This window comes from Erithacus rubecula (genome assembly GCF_903797595.1).
Source record: "Erithacus rubecula genome assembly, chromosome: 6".
NCBI classification, from domain to species: Eukaryota; Metazoa; Chordata; class Aves; order Passeriformes; family Muscicapidae; genus Erithacus; species Erithacus rubecula.
The window spans coordinates 34,670,159-34,686,581 of record NC_136688.1 but is presented as its reverse complement, the minus strand read 5'-3'; the positions used below and the strand labels follow the sequence as shown (position 1 = coordinate 34,686,581).

Here is a 16,423-nt window from a genome sequence, read left to right as displayed (position 1 = left end):
GTTCAAAAATGAAGCATTTGTTCCAGATGACAAATGAACATTTCTCCTGGAGAAAACAGGTCTCTTGCATGATAAGGTCTGGTACTCTGCTTCCAGAAAAAGCCTCTGATCTTCTACCATTGTCCCTCTGGAGGATAATAAAGTGAATCCTGGATATAACCCTTTGTCCTCTGGTTACAGCTGCATGTTGTATCTGATTTAAATATCTAAATGGTTTGTGTTTAAACAGACAATGATTTGTGTCTCAAAAGATAAACTTTCAGAAAACATCATATTTTTCCCTTCCTCTTCATTCCATGTCTCTGTCTTCTTGCTTGCTCTTGCAAGATTTCATTTTTCCTTTTCTTTTTTCCTACGATGAAGTAAAATTTGGCAAGTTATATCAAAGTGTGTCTTCTTCAAGTTACTTTTGGTGGGGCAGATGATAGCACTCTTCTTGCTAGCTACTGTTCCCCATCATATAAAGATATGCAATTTGATATTTTCCATTTATTCACACTCTTGCCTTCACAGGTGTTACTACACCATCCTTTCAGTAGAAGAAATATACTTGTCTCAGTGAAGTTAGCACTTTATGAAAACAATAATAAAAATGGTAATGGTAAAAGCTAATTTAGTAATATAAACAATTTAACTTGGCAAAAACCTTTCTCCCATCTGTTTGTTTGATTATGGGAATGAGTTCATGGTGATTTTGTTGTATTGTGTTATCAGATGCTGCAATGAGTGATGGTAACTTGGAAACAAAAATTAATACAGCAGATGCAACAGCGAGTCAGCATGTGCTTGTGTGTGCACTTCAGGAGCTTGGAAGTCTCATTCATGGCTTAGGAACTACAGCAGCACCATTACTGCAAGACTCCAGTACAGGTAGAAGCCCGGAATTATTTTGTGAACTAGAGTACAAATTAAATTTATATTTGTTTGTTCACTGTGATCTTCTTTAATTTTTTATGGCTATTCTTCTGGTGCTCAGTCTCCTAACCAGGATCCTCCATATTTCTTGTATTATTTTCTGTTTTCTTAAATAAACTTAATAAACTTAAAAATAAAAAGGGGGGAGGAGGGAAAGTTGACTGCCTTACATGCTGTAGGAAAATTTCAGACATTGCCCAAAGAGTTCTGTATCTTTCCTAACCTGTACAAATATGTTAATTTAAATAAAAACAAAATGTCTTCATCAAATTTTTCTCCTTTAAGGGTTGTATTTAAGGTCCAGCACTTTGTGATGTTTATAATCAAACAGTTGTATTGAGCTGGGTGCCTTATTGTTCTCATTTAGCTGCATCCATGGCAGGGATATCTTTCCTTATAGGAGGTTACAGATATTCTCTGTGCATGTTAGGGGATAATGTGCAATATGTTAGGTTTTGTTCATTATGTTGCTTTTCATCCAGGACAAATTTTTCTAAAAAGAACTAAATTATTTTAAATTTTTACAATTACTTAAAAATAAAAAACAATAGTACTTTTTCAAGAGAAGCATAGAAATCGGATCGTGTTACGCTCGCCAGTCCTGTGTATACATTTTTGCTTGTTTGCCTCTTCCTGAAGTTGTTTATGCATTTTCTTTTTCAGGTGTTCTGGAAGCAGTAATTTCTGTCATTCTTCATCCCAGCATTTCAGTCAGACTGACAGCAGCTTGGTGCTTGCGCTGTATTGCACTAGCACTGCCCTCTTACGTGTCCCTGCTCTTGGATCGTTGTGTTGAACGTCTCAGTGCATTGAAATCCTGCCCAGAAGCAGTAACTGGCTATAGTTTTGCTGTTGCTGCTTTGCTGGGTGCAGTAAAACATTGTCCTTTAGGAATTCCACATGGGAAAGGAAAGGTATGGTCTGAATACTTTACATATAGGCTGTTCTTATATTTTTTTGCAGTGGTATTTGCATGTTTTCTTTGTGACATGATCACAATACCCAGTGATACTGATGAGATATTTTGGTTCCTCAAGAAAAGGACTTTGAAGCGTACCATGACCCAAATATGCATATGTTTTTCTCACATTTATCAGGAACAGAAATTCCTGTTTCTTGGGTATGACTCTCAAGTGTGCAGGTTAATCAGTGCTTACAGCAATAACTGCAATTATGTATTATCTTGAAAATCTTTGGTCAAGTCAAACAGATATGCACTTTTATTTTACAGACTATAACACAAATCAGCTTCTTGCATTAACTCAGTCTAAGATGCCAGTCTCCTCACTAGTGCAGATAGAAGATGCTGTGCTTTGAAGGTTTAAGGATATGCAGCTGTAGAAATAAAGATTGGGGGAAGGAGCTGTTTCCATGTGTAGGAACTTTATCCACTGAGTTGCTCATGCTTGGAAAACTATGGTGGATCACAAATGTCAGCAGTACATGCTATTTTTTTGCATGATGTAGAAGCTTACATTCTTTCTTCCGAAAATAACTGTTTCAGCATCAGTGGACATTGAGAATATTACGGACATTCAGAGTTCTGACTGATGAATTTTTCCTTGTGACTGCTGAAAGATCATGCAGAGGGAACAAGATGAATATAGTTTGCCCACTTCTATAGATAAGAAGTGCCATTCAAATACAATGCACATAAGCAGAGCTGAAGTTTCTGTTTAAACAGAGAAACCTAATTCTTAACAAAGATTTCTTTTAGAGGAATATAATAGCATGAAATAGGGCTAGGGGGGAGGTATGGGAGGGCACAAAAATAAATATCGGAGGAACAATGTATTCTGTACTAAGCTGGCTGGGGGAAGAGCAGAACAGCTGACAAAAGCGCTTTTCTGCTCTCTCCTAGGAACACTGCCAGATTCCAGACTAGCTCCTCTTCTGAGGAGTGGAAATAAACCAGTGTTAGAGAAGTTTTGAGAAGGAAATATCAAGCGTAGATGATAGTGATCTGTAGAGAAGCTGCTTTATATTAATGGATTATCCTTTCAAGGGACAGTTAGAGTTGCTGGTGGAACCTAAAGAAAAGAAAATAATTGTATATATTTATATATATTTAACATTCAGTCCTATTGCTTATAATTCAGTTTTCAAAAATCCTTCAAATATAAGGCATTCCTCCTAGTACACAGAAAAAAATTGTCATAAATCATTAAATTACATCCTTTCTAGCATGTATGCTTTAGAGGTACTTTAAGTGCACTAAATTTTTTAGTGATTTTTAGTAGTATAATTTTTAAAAGGTAGTGTTTTGTTTTAGAAACAAATGTATTAACTCTACCAGGAATCTGTACAAATGCATATTTCTTCTTTTACAAACATCTTGGTAGCATTATGGAATTGGAGAAATGAATACTTCCATATTGGAAAAAACACTTCAAATTAAGTTTAGAAAGTGTAAAAATCTCAAACATTCATGAAACAAACTTTCATGTGCAACCTTTCATGACATTTTAAGTGTGAAAAAAATTTATATAAGGATGCTTTCTCTACTGAAGCTTTTTAATGATACTTTTGATAAGGACACTTCTTACTTGGAATACTGACTTATGAGTTTGCCTTGGAGACTAGATGTAATGCAAGCTGTAAGATAATTTTTGGTACATATGAAACATAAATTGAAGAAAACTATATGCAGAACACTTAGAGCATTTGTAGCCATACTGTGGTAATGGTGCATGGACACAAGGGTGTTCTTCCATGTAAGTTGTAGGTACCTTTTGTTAGCAAGTGGAGTCATCTTGCATTTAGCACATAATGGGCATGTGCAATCATTCTGGAGCAGCTAAAATAAAAATTTAATTGCAACTATATTGTAATTTAATTGTAGCTATACTATTTTAATTTGTTTGTCAGTCATACCATTTGTTAATTTGAAAAATGGTCAGAGAGAATGACAGACTATTCTGAAACAAGGATAAAAAGATAATTAGCACTCTCACCCCTTCTTCCCAGCTGTAATTTATAGATGTCCTGCATATGTTGTGACATAAATAGAATATCAGAACACTTCTATCCTTCCAATTCACATTCCTGTGGAAATAATCAGTTTTCATTTTACTGCTGATAAAAGAGAGGGTACAAAGCAGCAAAATAACTTCCCTAGTACTCCAGAGTACTGCTGAAGCCATCCCAGACTAGTACAGAAGGCAGGAATTGCAACTTCATGAGCCTCAGTTTATTGCCATAGTGTAAGAGGAAGATGGCATTCTTCCTCTGGGAGCAGCAGATTAGGATCAAATATTATACCAAATAGTATTGAAAAAAAAAATGGTAGTAACCAAAATTTGATGCTCTGTTTTTCTCTTTTACTTTCAAGGTAATCATGACAGTAGCAGAGGAATTGCTGTGTTCTGCTTCTCAGAACAGTCGCATTTCACTGCAGCGAATGCAGGCTGGATGGCTCTTGATAGCTGCTCTCATGACATTAGGTAATATCTTTCTGCACTTTTTTTTTCATCTACATTAAGGTATTTGGTGTTCTGTCTCTGATTTTTAGTTTGAGATTTTGTCTAATTTGTTTTTGTCTATTTATTTTGTCTAATTTTAAAAATCCCAATTGTTGAAGTGTTTAGAAAAACTTTCTGGGACAAAAGTGTTATTTCTTTCAAATTTGCTATTTGTTCATTGGAGTCTGAAAAATAGTGATTGGAGTGGGCATTTAATTAAATGTAGATAATGAATCTAACCAAATGTCCTAGTGCTCATGAAGAATTTTAAAATATTTGTAACAGCTAAAAATGGGGTAGTAATTTGTATTTCCCTCTTGTCAGGTATTTGAAATCTTAAATAACTTTCTAAGATGTATTAATGGTCAGATTATTGGCTGATCAGTAAATTACTAATGAAGAATATATTTTATTTGCTTTGGTATTATTTTTAATATTTTCAGGTATTACTTCTGCTCAACAGCTATCATTTTTTCTTACATTATTATACTCAGTCTAAAATAAATGTTTGCTTTTCTGAACATCACTATTCATCTTTGCATCTCTTTTATGCTGGTGATCCACAGGGTCTGTACTTGGTAAAACAGAGCTTGTAGTTGGTTTGGTAACATACTAATAAATATGTTAATTGGTATGTAGTTATATATGAAAATGAAGTACCAAAACAGTAAATATTTGAGAAATTACATATGAGAAGGCTGGGGAAGTAGCATATTGTTTTGTTCACTCCTGTAAAGATTTTGTGAACACAATAAAAAGAAGAAAGAAAATTTAGTTTTGTTAATTGTTGCATTGGCCTGACATCTGCCAACATTTACAGGTCCTGCAGCTGTCCAACATCATCTGCCACGAGTGCTGTTACTGTGGAAGTGCATCTTTCCATCATCTCCTAAAGACCTAGACACAGAGAAGACACGAGGAGATGCATTTACCTGGCAAGTAACACTGGAAGGTCGTGCTGGTGCCCTCTGTGGTAAGCAGGATTTACTGACGTTCTCTGTGTATTTATAATTGGGTTCTTAGTTAATTTTCCATCTGAAAGAGCAGACACTTCATTTTGATTTTTTTCACTAGATGGTAAAGGCTGTATTCACTCCCCAACATACATGCTTATATATCAGTATTTGCATATGTTTCATTTTTGTGAAAAAACCCAACAAAACAAACAAAACCCCCAAAAAAGCCAATCCCAAGAAAGTTTTTCCTCTCCTTCTTCTAATCGATTTTCAAGCAATAAATGATAAGCAGGAAGGTTGCTTCTCTTGTTTAGCAAGAAAATCACAATAATGAGTAAAGATCCAAAGCAGGGTATGATCTGTTGTTCATACAGTCTATTGTATTTGGAAAATAGTGCTTCTGTTTCCTACCAGGTAACTTATTATAAGCAAAAGAGATTTGGTGGGTAATTCAAACATGTTTATGAAACTGGAAGGATTTGGGTGAAAATTATGATTATGTGGTTGCAATTCTCAGCCAGGACAGAGCACTTTGAATGTGGCTGCTCTTTGGTAGGTTGCAATTTTTTATCAAGAAATACCGTGAATTTGGGTTTCCAAGAGATTTTCACAGTGATGTTCAAGTACTTAATGTGTTTCAATCGTGTATTCTAGAGTACTGAAGGGTAATTTGCTTCCCAGAAATGTGTATCCTGGTATAGTAAACACCCATCTCTCTCACTATTAAGATGTGTCACAAAGTGCAGAATTCAATAGTGATTTCATTTTTGAAGCACCTAAACAATTAGACTTTAAATATTTTTTCTTTAGAAAGTATTTAATACGGTATATTCTCTAGGTGCTTTTGAAAATGAAACTCAAGGTTAGTTTTCTGTAAATTCTATACATATTAATTGGTTCCTAGAGTGCAGTAATTGAACTAAATTTTAATGGAAAACTAATAAAGTAAGCAGTAGGTCCCTTGATCATCCTCCTATTTTCTTTTTATTATTATTATGGAATTATCATGAAGTTAAGTTATATACCATCACTTAGTTCATAACAAAATGCAAAAATAAATTGTGTTTATGCATGCAATTAGAAGTCAGGATTTGAATGTCCAACCTAAGACACTGAGTGCATCTGACTCTTTTCATCTTTACTTTTATACATTATTAATGATGTAGTAATGTAATTACTTTGTTAATGTGATTTTTTTTTTTTCTTCAACATACCTCACACTGAGTAAATTAGAATCCAATTCCTTTTGTAGCTATTAAAAGCTTTGTTTCCCACTGTGCTGGTCTTCTTACGGATGAAGTTGTTCAGAGACTTCTACCTCCTCTGCCAAGCGCTGTTGATTTATTGACACAGTAAGTGTGTGTATAAAACTGTTATGTGAAATGTGAGAGTAATCTGAATTTGATTAGTGCACTTTCTAAATAACTTTCTTTTCAAGGGACAGAAGTCAGAGTTTATGTATTTGCTGATTCCATTGTCGTGAAAAATCTGAGGAAGATTTTCTTGCAAGAGTTTTTTAAGTTAACTTTTATATTCACATTTGGATTTATAAACCATTATTTTTTATTAAATAAGAAACAAAGTTCAATAATATCCTGGGAAAGCATCTTTTAGACATGGATTGTTTGTATTTAATTTCAGATCAAAGCTGGAAAGGATTTTATTAAATTTTTGCCTTTTGAATATAGAGCAATTTTATGCATTTGGGCTCTAAGCTCTAACTTAGAGAAAGATATCCCCCAAGTTTGTTGTTATAAATACAGGTACAGTCAATGGAAATAGAAAGCTTGTTTATTTCTGTAGTATTAAATGAAATTAACACTTGGAAATGGACAACAGATATTCTGTCAGAACATGTGAAATAAATTGGTTCCTTACTATTAGTTATGCAAATCAAAATGTACTTCTAGCATGTGTAGATTTTAAAAGCATTCAGTAGTGTGGTACAAATAAAACTGGGGTGTTACATAAAACTCAAAGTCCCTACTGTCTCTTTTTTGTATTTTAAGGCTTTCTTCAATATACAAATCATATGGAAATTCCTTAAAAACACCATCAACGGTTTACAGACAGAAACTTTATGAATTGCTAGCAGTATTGCCCCCAAAGGCCTACGAAGGTATGTATTTCCATACAAGGAGAAATACATTAAAAATACATGGGCTCATTTTTAAGTTTTTGTCCAACATGTATTCAGCCAGCAAAAATTTATTTTGCCTTTTATAAAAACAAATTTTCTTCCCTTTATTAAAGTTTTATGAATGCTAGCAAAGTCACAGCTAATGTTCATATTTTTTCTTTTCTAATATCTATACAGACTTCTGTTACAAATAGACACTTTTGCTCTATTTTTAGTTGAAACTTGAAGTTAGACAATGTTTCAATTTCAAACTTGTTGAAAAATTTCTTTTCTTTGATACCTGTTTTACTTTAAATCCTAATTCCCAAGGTGTAACTTTCGATTAAACTAATTGCATATAGGCCATTGAAAGAATTGAAATTAATTTGTTTGACTAAGCATATATTCTAGGTATATTAAACTGATCTTGTGCAGATTGTGGATAAAAAGTTTGTATTTAAAGAACAATTTCAAAAAATCTGGGGATTGACTTACTTTTTGCAGGAGAACATAATAAAAGCAGTCTAGGCCTCTGATCCAATTACTGTGTACTGTAGTTGGATAGGTCTAACTTTCAGCTAAAATATTTAATATCTTCATTGTCTTTGAACTGTTTGCTGTACAGTAGTTTATAGAGTGCACTAAGGAACCATAGTGTTTTTGTCAGTGGTAAAGAGAAGTACAGGGTATTCTTCAGGACAGAGACAATATGAAGCAACCATGCTCTAAATTAGCTGTGTCCTCTGTATCTTGGAGGGAACCCTTACTCAAAAATCTGCTCCATCTAGTGGTAACTGCTAAAAGAATTGGGACAAACCCCTGACCTGTGCCTTAAAGCTGTCGTCACATTAGAAGTGTGTATATAATGAAGCAGAGTGTATAATACTCATTTCTGACTGAGAATTACACCTCCACCCCTGAGAACAAGTCATTCTTTTTGTTCTTGTATTACAGAAGCAACATGCTACAAAATACAAATATTTGGGCATGGCTGGGTTTGGCAGTTTCTCGGTGTGTGGGGGATTTTTGCTAAAAATCTGACTTTTGCCAAAGTTCTAACTTCATTCAAAATACAGAGTGTTTTACATTGTGACCTACAAAATGTACCTCTTATGGGAGAGCAGACTAGCTGAGGATGCTGCATTCTAGTACAGTAAATAAATAAAAATATTGAAAAGTTTGTTATATATAGGTGGGCACCCTGCTGAAGTCTTTGAAAATAGCCTTAGAATTACCATAATAATTTGAAAGGTGTAGTCTCAGAGGTGTCCAGTCATGTGTAATACAGCAGTATGAGAGTTGGGAAGGAATAAAAATGCATGCATTGCCAGAACTTGTTTTTGTATACCTTAGCATATAGGTATGCTTCATTTAAAAAAGCAGTGAAATGTTTCTAAGATAAAACTTGAAACAAATCCCATTCTTTCCATGCTATTTCCAGTATGATAGCTTCATGCAGAAACTGTATGTCTTTCGAAATACTGTGAATTTTAAAAATAAAGTGCTTGAGGAAACAATATCACTGTGGAACTCAGGATGTTTTTTTCCATGTCTAAATTCAGTCATTATAAGTAGGAATGATATTAGGAGTACTCTTGTGTTGCACAGTAGGGTTCATTTTGCAGGGCTCAGAGTGACACACTGATGATAAGCTTTTGTCAGTTCATGGTCTTATTTCTTTTGTATATGTTTTCTTCAGTCCAGGTAGTTAGCCAGATGATAGAAATCTGCATGTTGTTTCTTTTTGAGAAATTGATGATGGAAAGGTTTACCAGGAGTTGTAACTCAAGCTTTTAGTATTTGCAAATAATGTGCTTTCTTTAGTACAAGAGGAACAAAACAAAATAGCCAGGAAAATAAACAGTTGAAAACAGACTATTCATATACCCAAGATTCTTTGTCAATGCATGCCATTAGATTTCTGAGGCTTGAGTTACTATGACTTGTTCAGGCTCTGCTTGGTCCTTTACTGCTCACCTTCTGCGTATTTAATGTTTCTTTTTACTGCTTTCTGTCATCATTAAAAATCATAACTGCTCAAACAGAAGAATTTTACAAAATTTTACCATGAGTGTGTATGAATCATAATTGATTTTTTTCATTATTTCAGCAGTGACAGATATGAGAAGAGCTTATTAGGTAAATTTGACTATTGGTGAAATACATTTAACATGTTTTAGTTGCTGTCTTCCATTGGGTATGAATGGATAAGACTTGTAATTTATCTAATCAAAAGTATGAACTTTTTAAGATGAGGAAAGCTGTTTCTAAGATGACAAATCATATTCATGTGTTATTAGTTTCGGATTATAATGTGCTCATGTTTTCAAGGCTAACATGCATTTTTTGTGAGTTAATACAAAAAGTTTTGTACCACCCAAGCTGAAAATTTCACAAAAATAATTTGAGTAGCTTGAATTCTATTAGATGTCTTGATGTTTTCTGTTGTCTGAAATTAATACGTTTTGTCAGACAACCCATTAGGATTCTTTTCATTCCTCATCTTTTTGTGCTTGTTATGTTCCACTGTTTAAACCACAAAATTGAATACAGGCATTCACTTATCTTTCTTAATAGGATGAGATGAATAGCTAGAATGCTGAAACAGCAATCTGGCTTAAAATTCTGAGCTGCTTTACATTGGGGTAATATTGTTTGAAGTGTTGAGAATTGCCAGCTGTCTGGGACCAAAATAAACATTTATTGATTAAAAAATGCTGGGCATCTCCATGAAATTTTATTTCAAAAAGTAGTATTTTTTTCATAGGAAGGGGATTTTGAAAACAAATTTTTGCCATGATGAGTAATAATGAAAGTTTCTAATTGTTAACTATTGTAGGTTTTTTAAAGGCTCCATTTCTATTCCTTTCACACATTATCTGTGCACCTTGCAATATATTTGATGGTGCAAACATTTTGTAATTAGATTTGAGTAAAGAATTTTGGAAAAATTACATACTTCCTTAATTGATCAGGGAGGCAGGCAAAGCAAGAGATGCCTGCAGGGGAGACAGACTGGTAGGGCCAGGAGTTTGATGGGTATGGGAGAGAAAGTGAGCTGCTCAGAATAAATTCTCCTTCCAGGAAGGGTTAAGTAGCTGGTTGCAGCTACCAGGTCTAACTATGCTAACAACACTGCTTGTGCTCATGAGGTGCTGAAAACTGTGCTGTCCCACTTTTTGAAACTTCCACGTGTTGAAAAATTACAAGCAGCTTTAGTGCAAACATGCAATTGTGTGATCATCTAACAACCAAACTAAATGTAAGGAATTGGATATGTGGTGTTAAGCACCTGTCTCTGCCCCCTCCCCACTTCTTAGTGCTGTTAATTCCCAATTAATTTCCAATCTTAATGTTCTGGAGGTAAATTCTTACATAAAATTTGTATGAAGATTGAATACATTCTTTAAGATCAGTTCTGCAGTATTTTTCAACACAATTACAAAACAGTCCTTTCATATCACATGCGATTCAGCACTAGAAATGTTGTCTCACTACACTGACTATTTTAATGACCTAAAAAGTCTGACTCAAAATGTCCAGTGTTGGGTTTTTTTTTTTTTTGGATTATGTACAGCCTTGTCAGAAATCTTATGTGCAAAAATATGTGGAAGTTTCAATTACCAGTGAAATTTATCATAATGTAGCCTACAATAAACTCTTCCTGCTTTGGCTTTTGCATGCAGACCCCTAGAATGGGGACTGTATTCATCAGCTTTTGCTTATTTATCAAACCTATGGATATTTTAAATTACTTCTGCTTGCCAAGTTCAAGTATTCCTTTGTGATTACATAATACATTCCACAGCATTAATTTTCAGGAAACAGAAGAAAATATGGCTGTGTTCATAAGTGCCATTTCCCCTCTACTTTATTTGTAAATATAACTAATTTAGTGGCTTACCAGTTGTATGGCATGATGCCTTCTGTAAAGAAAAAAGTCTCTGTTTTTCCGCTTCTAGATTGCTGTGGGTGCTTAGCTTGCTTATGTCAGGTACTGCTCTGTGGTTTCCCCTCTAACAGAGTCTTCTCCAATTAACTATTTGAAGACTAAAGAGAAATGTTACATGGATGTTACTTTTCCAGTATAAATATACTGCTCCCAAAGTTGCTTGTGGCAAGTAACTAACAATAGTTTTGAATTTTTTTTCTTTAATTTAAAGGAAACATCAGTGCTGTTCTAAAGGAGTTAGTGACTGACTTGACTGTCACAGATAGCCAGATTGATGCCTCAGCATTCCTGCTTCCATCCCTTTGTCATGAGGATGATCTCCTTTTGCTTGGTCCCTTACTGCAGGAGACTGACCACCGATTTATTGAAGAGCAGGTACTTTTTGTTCTGTTATAAAGGTATTACTGTATTTTCATACAGTTGTAGTTCTTTAGGCCAGTGCTCATTTAGACTTGGTAAAAAAGATGCATATCACTCTTTTCCTTCTTACAGCTCCTTTTAGGTAACAGCATAGTTGGTGGCAGCCTGGAATATGACCCTTACTCGATTTATGAGAAATTTGCAAAAGGGGATTCAGTACCTAAACCACTACCTCCTGCATTATCTGTTATCAATGCAGCAGCTCGACTTTTTGGAGTTATGTTTTGCCACATAACAGAATCTCACAGGTAAAGTAAGAACTGTGACTGCTGGGGGGTTTAGGAGAGCTTGTAAGATGGTCACTGAAGGCAGAAGAACAGTTCTGAAAAACTAATGAATTGCATAAGTGGTGTCTGTAAACCATCTGAACAGCATAATTCAGACCACCAAATTATTGGACTTTTCTCTTAAAAGTTACTGACAACAACAAGGCATATCCAGCAAGAGGTTACTATCTTATCAAATCTGTGGGCCTAGAAAAATAATGTTTTATTTTGATAGTCAGATCAAAATGGAAGCTATTTTGAGAGACATTACATAATTTTTGTGATGCTTAATACATAATGCATTCTTTATAAAAATTGGATGGGGAGAAGCAAGAGTGCGTGTCTCAACACAGTTCTGTCAAGGTACAAGAATGCTTGAAAGAGATCAAGAACTTCTCTTGGGTTTTTTTTTTTCTATGTATTTTGCATAACTGGCATTTTGATTTGTTTCACATTTATAAGCACACTGATTGCTAAGGCATAAAATTCCTGAAGATTTTTGCATGTGGTTGTAATATTTTTGAGTGTAGCTTTAGAGCAGATTAATGATTTTAAAATTCAATAGCTTTATATTTTCAAAGTCTGCTGTAGTTAATCCTCTATCATTAGATCACAATAAGTATAGCTGCTGATGGTTTTATAGTTTCCTGTGTGGAATGAATGTTTAGTCTTTGAGTCTTGATGTCTTCACAATGTTGAATGCTTGGGGTTTAATCTAAGTTTCAGGCAGCTGTTTGTATATGAGAATACCTGTCAATAACATTGCCACATGATTTATTTGTTCTTCTGACCTGCCTATACTTCTTTATTCTGTCTTCACTGACTGCTTTTATTGTGGATTTTTTTTTTGTCTTTGTTTTTTTTTACCCCATCTGTCACCAGCTTGCTGGTTGGTTTTCTTCACTTCTTTCTCAAGACTTGAATTAATTGCTGCAGACAAATGCATTTTCATTTCTTTTTCCTTTGCCGCTTCCTTTCTCAATTGGAAGTCAAAATACATTATTCCCATACATAGTTCCTTTTGTCTGTTCAATGTTACTTAGCTGTAAACGATTATCTGTGAATACATATAAGGAAACAAATGTTAAGTTCATGTTCATATACAGAAGTTCATATTCTAATATGGAATACAACTTTTTTTTTTGGATGCCTGTTGAAGGAAAATGCTCAAGAGCTGAATTTTTCCACTTCTGGTTTTATATATAGATATTGTTATGGGTTTTAAAATAAAATAAATAAGTTAGGTTAATTTCCTTAATTTTCAATTATGTGGTTTCTTTTCTGTTTTTGTTTAAGGCTCCAGGTGTTGGAACAGTTGTTGAATTCCATAAAACAAACAAAAGGATCTCGACAACAAATAGTGCAACTACATGTTGTGTCAGCCTTTTCTACTTCCTTAAAGGTAAATCTGCTCACTCTGTCTCCTTTGTTTCCTCTCCTTTGTTTCTCCTTCTCTCTTTCTTACTAAATCTTGGCATCTCTTGGTTCAAATAGAATCAATTGCTGTGGTTTAAACCCAGCCACGCAACCACTGGCTCACTGCCCCCACAGTGGTGTGGGGGAAAGAATTGCAAGTGTGAAAGTGAAAAAACTCCTGGGTTGAGATAGAGACAATTTAATAGGGAAAGCAAAAGCCATGCACACAAGCAAATCTAAAGAAGGAAAATTCATTTCCTTCTTCACATCAGCAGGCAGGTGTTCAGCTGTTTCCAGGAAGCAAGGCTCCATCATGCCTAACTTGGGAAGACAAAAAACCATCACACCAAACATTCCCTTGCCTCCTCCCAGCTTTATGTCCTGAGCATGATTCCATGTTAAAAGAGGAGCTGCTGCTGGAGCATTCTCCCTCTGTTTGAGGAGTCACACACAGACCACCCAAGACTTTATGAGCATTCAGGTGTCCCCTTTGTCTCTTCATTGTCACATACACTCACTCTCTGGTGTGCTTTCTCCTTCTTACAGCTTGACTCTGGATTTCCTGTAGCAGTGTCAGTAATCAAATTTATAAAACTAAGTTATTTAATAGAGTTATACAGCAGCAGGTCAGCTCAACCTGGGTGCCTCTGGAGAGGTACTCAGAACAAAAACCCCTAGGCAATTATACTCATGATTTATGCATCTACCCTTCATATGGTCTCTATATGCCTTGCACATGTCTCTGGGTCCATGCTGATTTTCAGTAAGGGGTCTTCTGATATGTTATTGGGTTCTTTCCCTCTGTCTGTGCAGGTAGGTGGTTCTTGAGGAATTGCAGCTTCTGCTATCATGATCTTCTGGTTTCCATTTCTGATGCATCTGCTCTCTGGCAGAGCACAGAATACTAAAAAAGCCCTAGGTTTAGGATAGCTATTACCTAGCTACAATTAAAACATCAGTGTGTTATCAATGTTCTTGTACTAAAGACAAAACAAAGCACTGTACTGGCTACTAGGAAAATTACTCAGAAAATTAATTCCATTCCAGACAAAAACATCTCTATACCTAATTTCAGAGCTATCAGCCTAAGGCTTCATCTAAACCAGCTACTCAGCTGTGCCAATAAAGCTGGGCAAACAACATCCTAAATCACTGAGTATTTTACCTCTATGTAACTCTTTCTACTTAAAACTTATTTATGCTAAACAACTATCTCTTGACAGCCATGTGGTATGTAATCCTACTCTGGTCCACTGGGGTCACCTATCTCAGCTGTGTTTCCTCCCAATTCCTTGTGCACTCCCACTCTGCTTACTGATGAGGTGGCACAAGAAGCAGAAAAGCCTTGGTTCTGTGTAAGCACTGCTCAGCAGTAAAGAAACATCCCAGTGTTGTCAACCCTATCTTCAGCACAAATCCAAGATATGGCAGCCTGCTAGCTACTGTGAAGAAAATTAACTCTCCCCCAGTCCAAACCAGCACAGTACACAGAAGTTTTTGTTTTTATTAACAATCAAAGTGATCAGTCCTCTTTTCTGTGGTAATATATTGTTTTGAAGTATATGTTTGTCTAGTTCTACTGCAATTTATCCAGTCTTTCCTAAAATCATAATGTTGATACTATAATGTTACACTGTGATGTACAGTTGTGTAGACTCTCATAACAGCAAATTAAAAGAGAGGAATTTCTCAGACAAAAGTGAAAAAAACCCAAATCCTTTTTCAAGTCTTGTATTTTTTGTGTGACTGACAGAAAAGCACACTGATTACTGAATAATTGTTTAATGTATTTAATATCTATTTTTAGCACCTGGCTAACTGCAAGGGAAGTTTAGGTTCAGAAGAAGTTAGAAGATCTGCCCTGATGTTGGTAATGGGTGCCTTGGAAAGCAATAATCCTCTCCTAAGATGTGCTGCTGCAGAGTGTTTGGCCAGGCTGGCCCAGGTGGTTTCTGACAGTGCCTTCACTGCTGGATTAGCGCAAGTCAGTTTTGACAAGTAAGTTCACAATAAGCATGGAAAGGTACTGCTTGAGTTTATAAAAATGTTTGAGAAATCTACCTGACTCCTATTAAGATATTTTTTTTAAGCCAATTTCCTTCATGAATTTGATGTCACTTTAGAAATTAACTGGAAAAAGCACTGAGTTCTGCATGTATTTCTTGGTGTAAGACTAACTAAATAACCATGTAGACTTTCAAATTAATTAAATTGGCTGCTGTTCTAGCAACATCATTTAAGTGTATCTAAATTTTTTTTGTACTTTTTTCAGAGAAAAGACAATGTATGAATTTAGAATTTTGGGAATATAATAGTGTCTAATACATTTTTTGCTGATTATGTACCAAATATTTCATTTGTAGATGTGCTTATTACGTAGTAAGAGTCTTGGTGATTAAACTAACAGCTTTCTTTCAATTAATAGGCTAAAATCTGCTAGGGATGTGGTATCAAGAACAGGTCATTCTTTGGCTCTGGGATGTCTGTATAGGTACCTAGGAGGAATAGGTTCTACTCAGCACCTGAATGCATGTGTTGGAATCCTTTATACTTTGTCTCAGGACAGTACTTCTCCTGATGTACAGGTACTTGTCACTTATATAAAAATGTTATGTTACAAATTAACTGAATTTTATTCTGGAGTTTAAGGTTCTTTTTCTTGTAAGAATAGCACTTCACAACCTAGTAGGCATACCTCACAGGTAATGGCTGGAGGGAGCAGCAAAGGCAATGTACAAGACTGCCCCTGCTCAAAATCCACCTTCAACAACTTCCATAGCAAGAACTGTGATGAGATGTGGGAGGTTTTTATTCAATGGTCTGTGAGACTGATAAGGCTCACTTCAAAAACAGTATCTGATGTTTTAGGGATTGATTTGTTTCACCTATATCGTGACTTTGACTAGATAATACCTAGA

The 16,423-nt window shown here is 35.1% G+C and overlaps 1 protein-coding gene across 4 annotated transcripts in view; it reads left to right on the top strand.

Annotated features, from left to right (window-relative positions):
• The window catches only part of HEATR5A (HEAT repeat containing 5A), a 62,217-nt gene that overhangs the window by 19,648 nt on the left and 26,146 nt on the right, over window positions 1-16,423 (top strand). For all 4 annotated transcript variants that reach the window (XM_079310204.1, XM_079310206.1, XM_079310205.1 and 1 more), the window contains exons 10-20: window positions 715-870; window positions 1,579-1,829; window positions 4,247-4,358; window positions 5,197-5,349; window positions 6,585-6,684; window positions 7,342-7,451; window positions 11,615-11,778; window positions 11,896-12,071; window positions 13,386-13,491; window positions 15,313-15,503; window positions 15,931-16,090. In XM_079310204.1, the coding sequence (XP_079166330.1) occupies window positions 715-870; window positions 1,579-1,829; window positions 4,247-4,358; window positions 5,197-5,349; window positions 6,585-6,684; window positions 7,342-7,451; window positions 11,615-11,778; window positions 11,896-12,071; window positions 13,386-13,491; window positions 15,313-15,503; window positions 15,931-16,090 (1,679 nt within the window). The remainder of the gene's footprint in view (window positions 1-714; window positions 871-1,578; window positions 1,830-4,246; window positions 4,359-5,196; window positions 5,350-6,584; window positions 6,685-7,341; window positions 7,452-11,614; window positions 11,779-11,895; window positions 12,072-13,385; window positions 13,492-15,312; window positions 15,504-15,930; window positions 16,091-16,423) is intronic.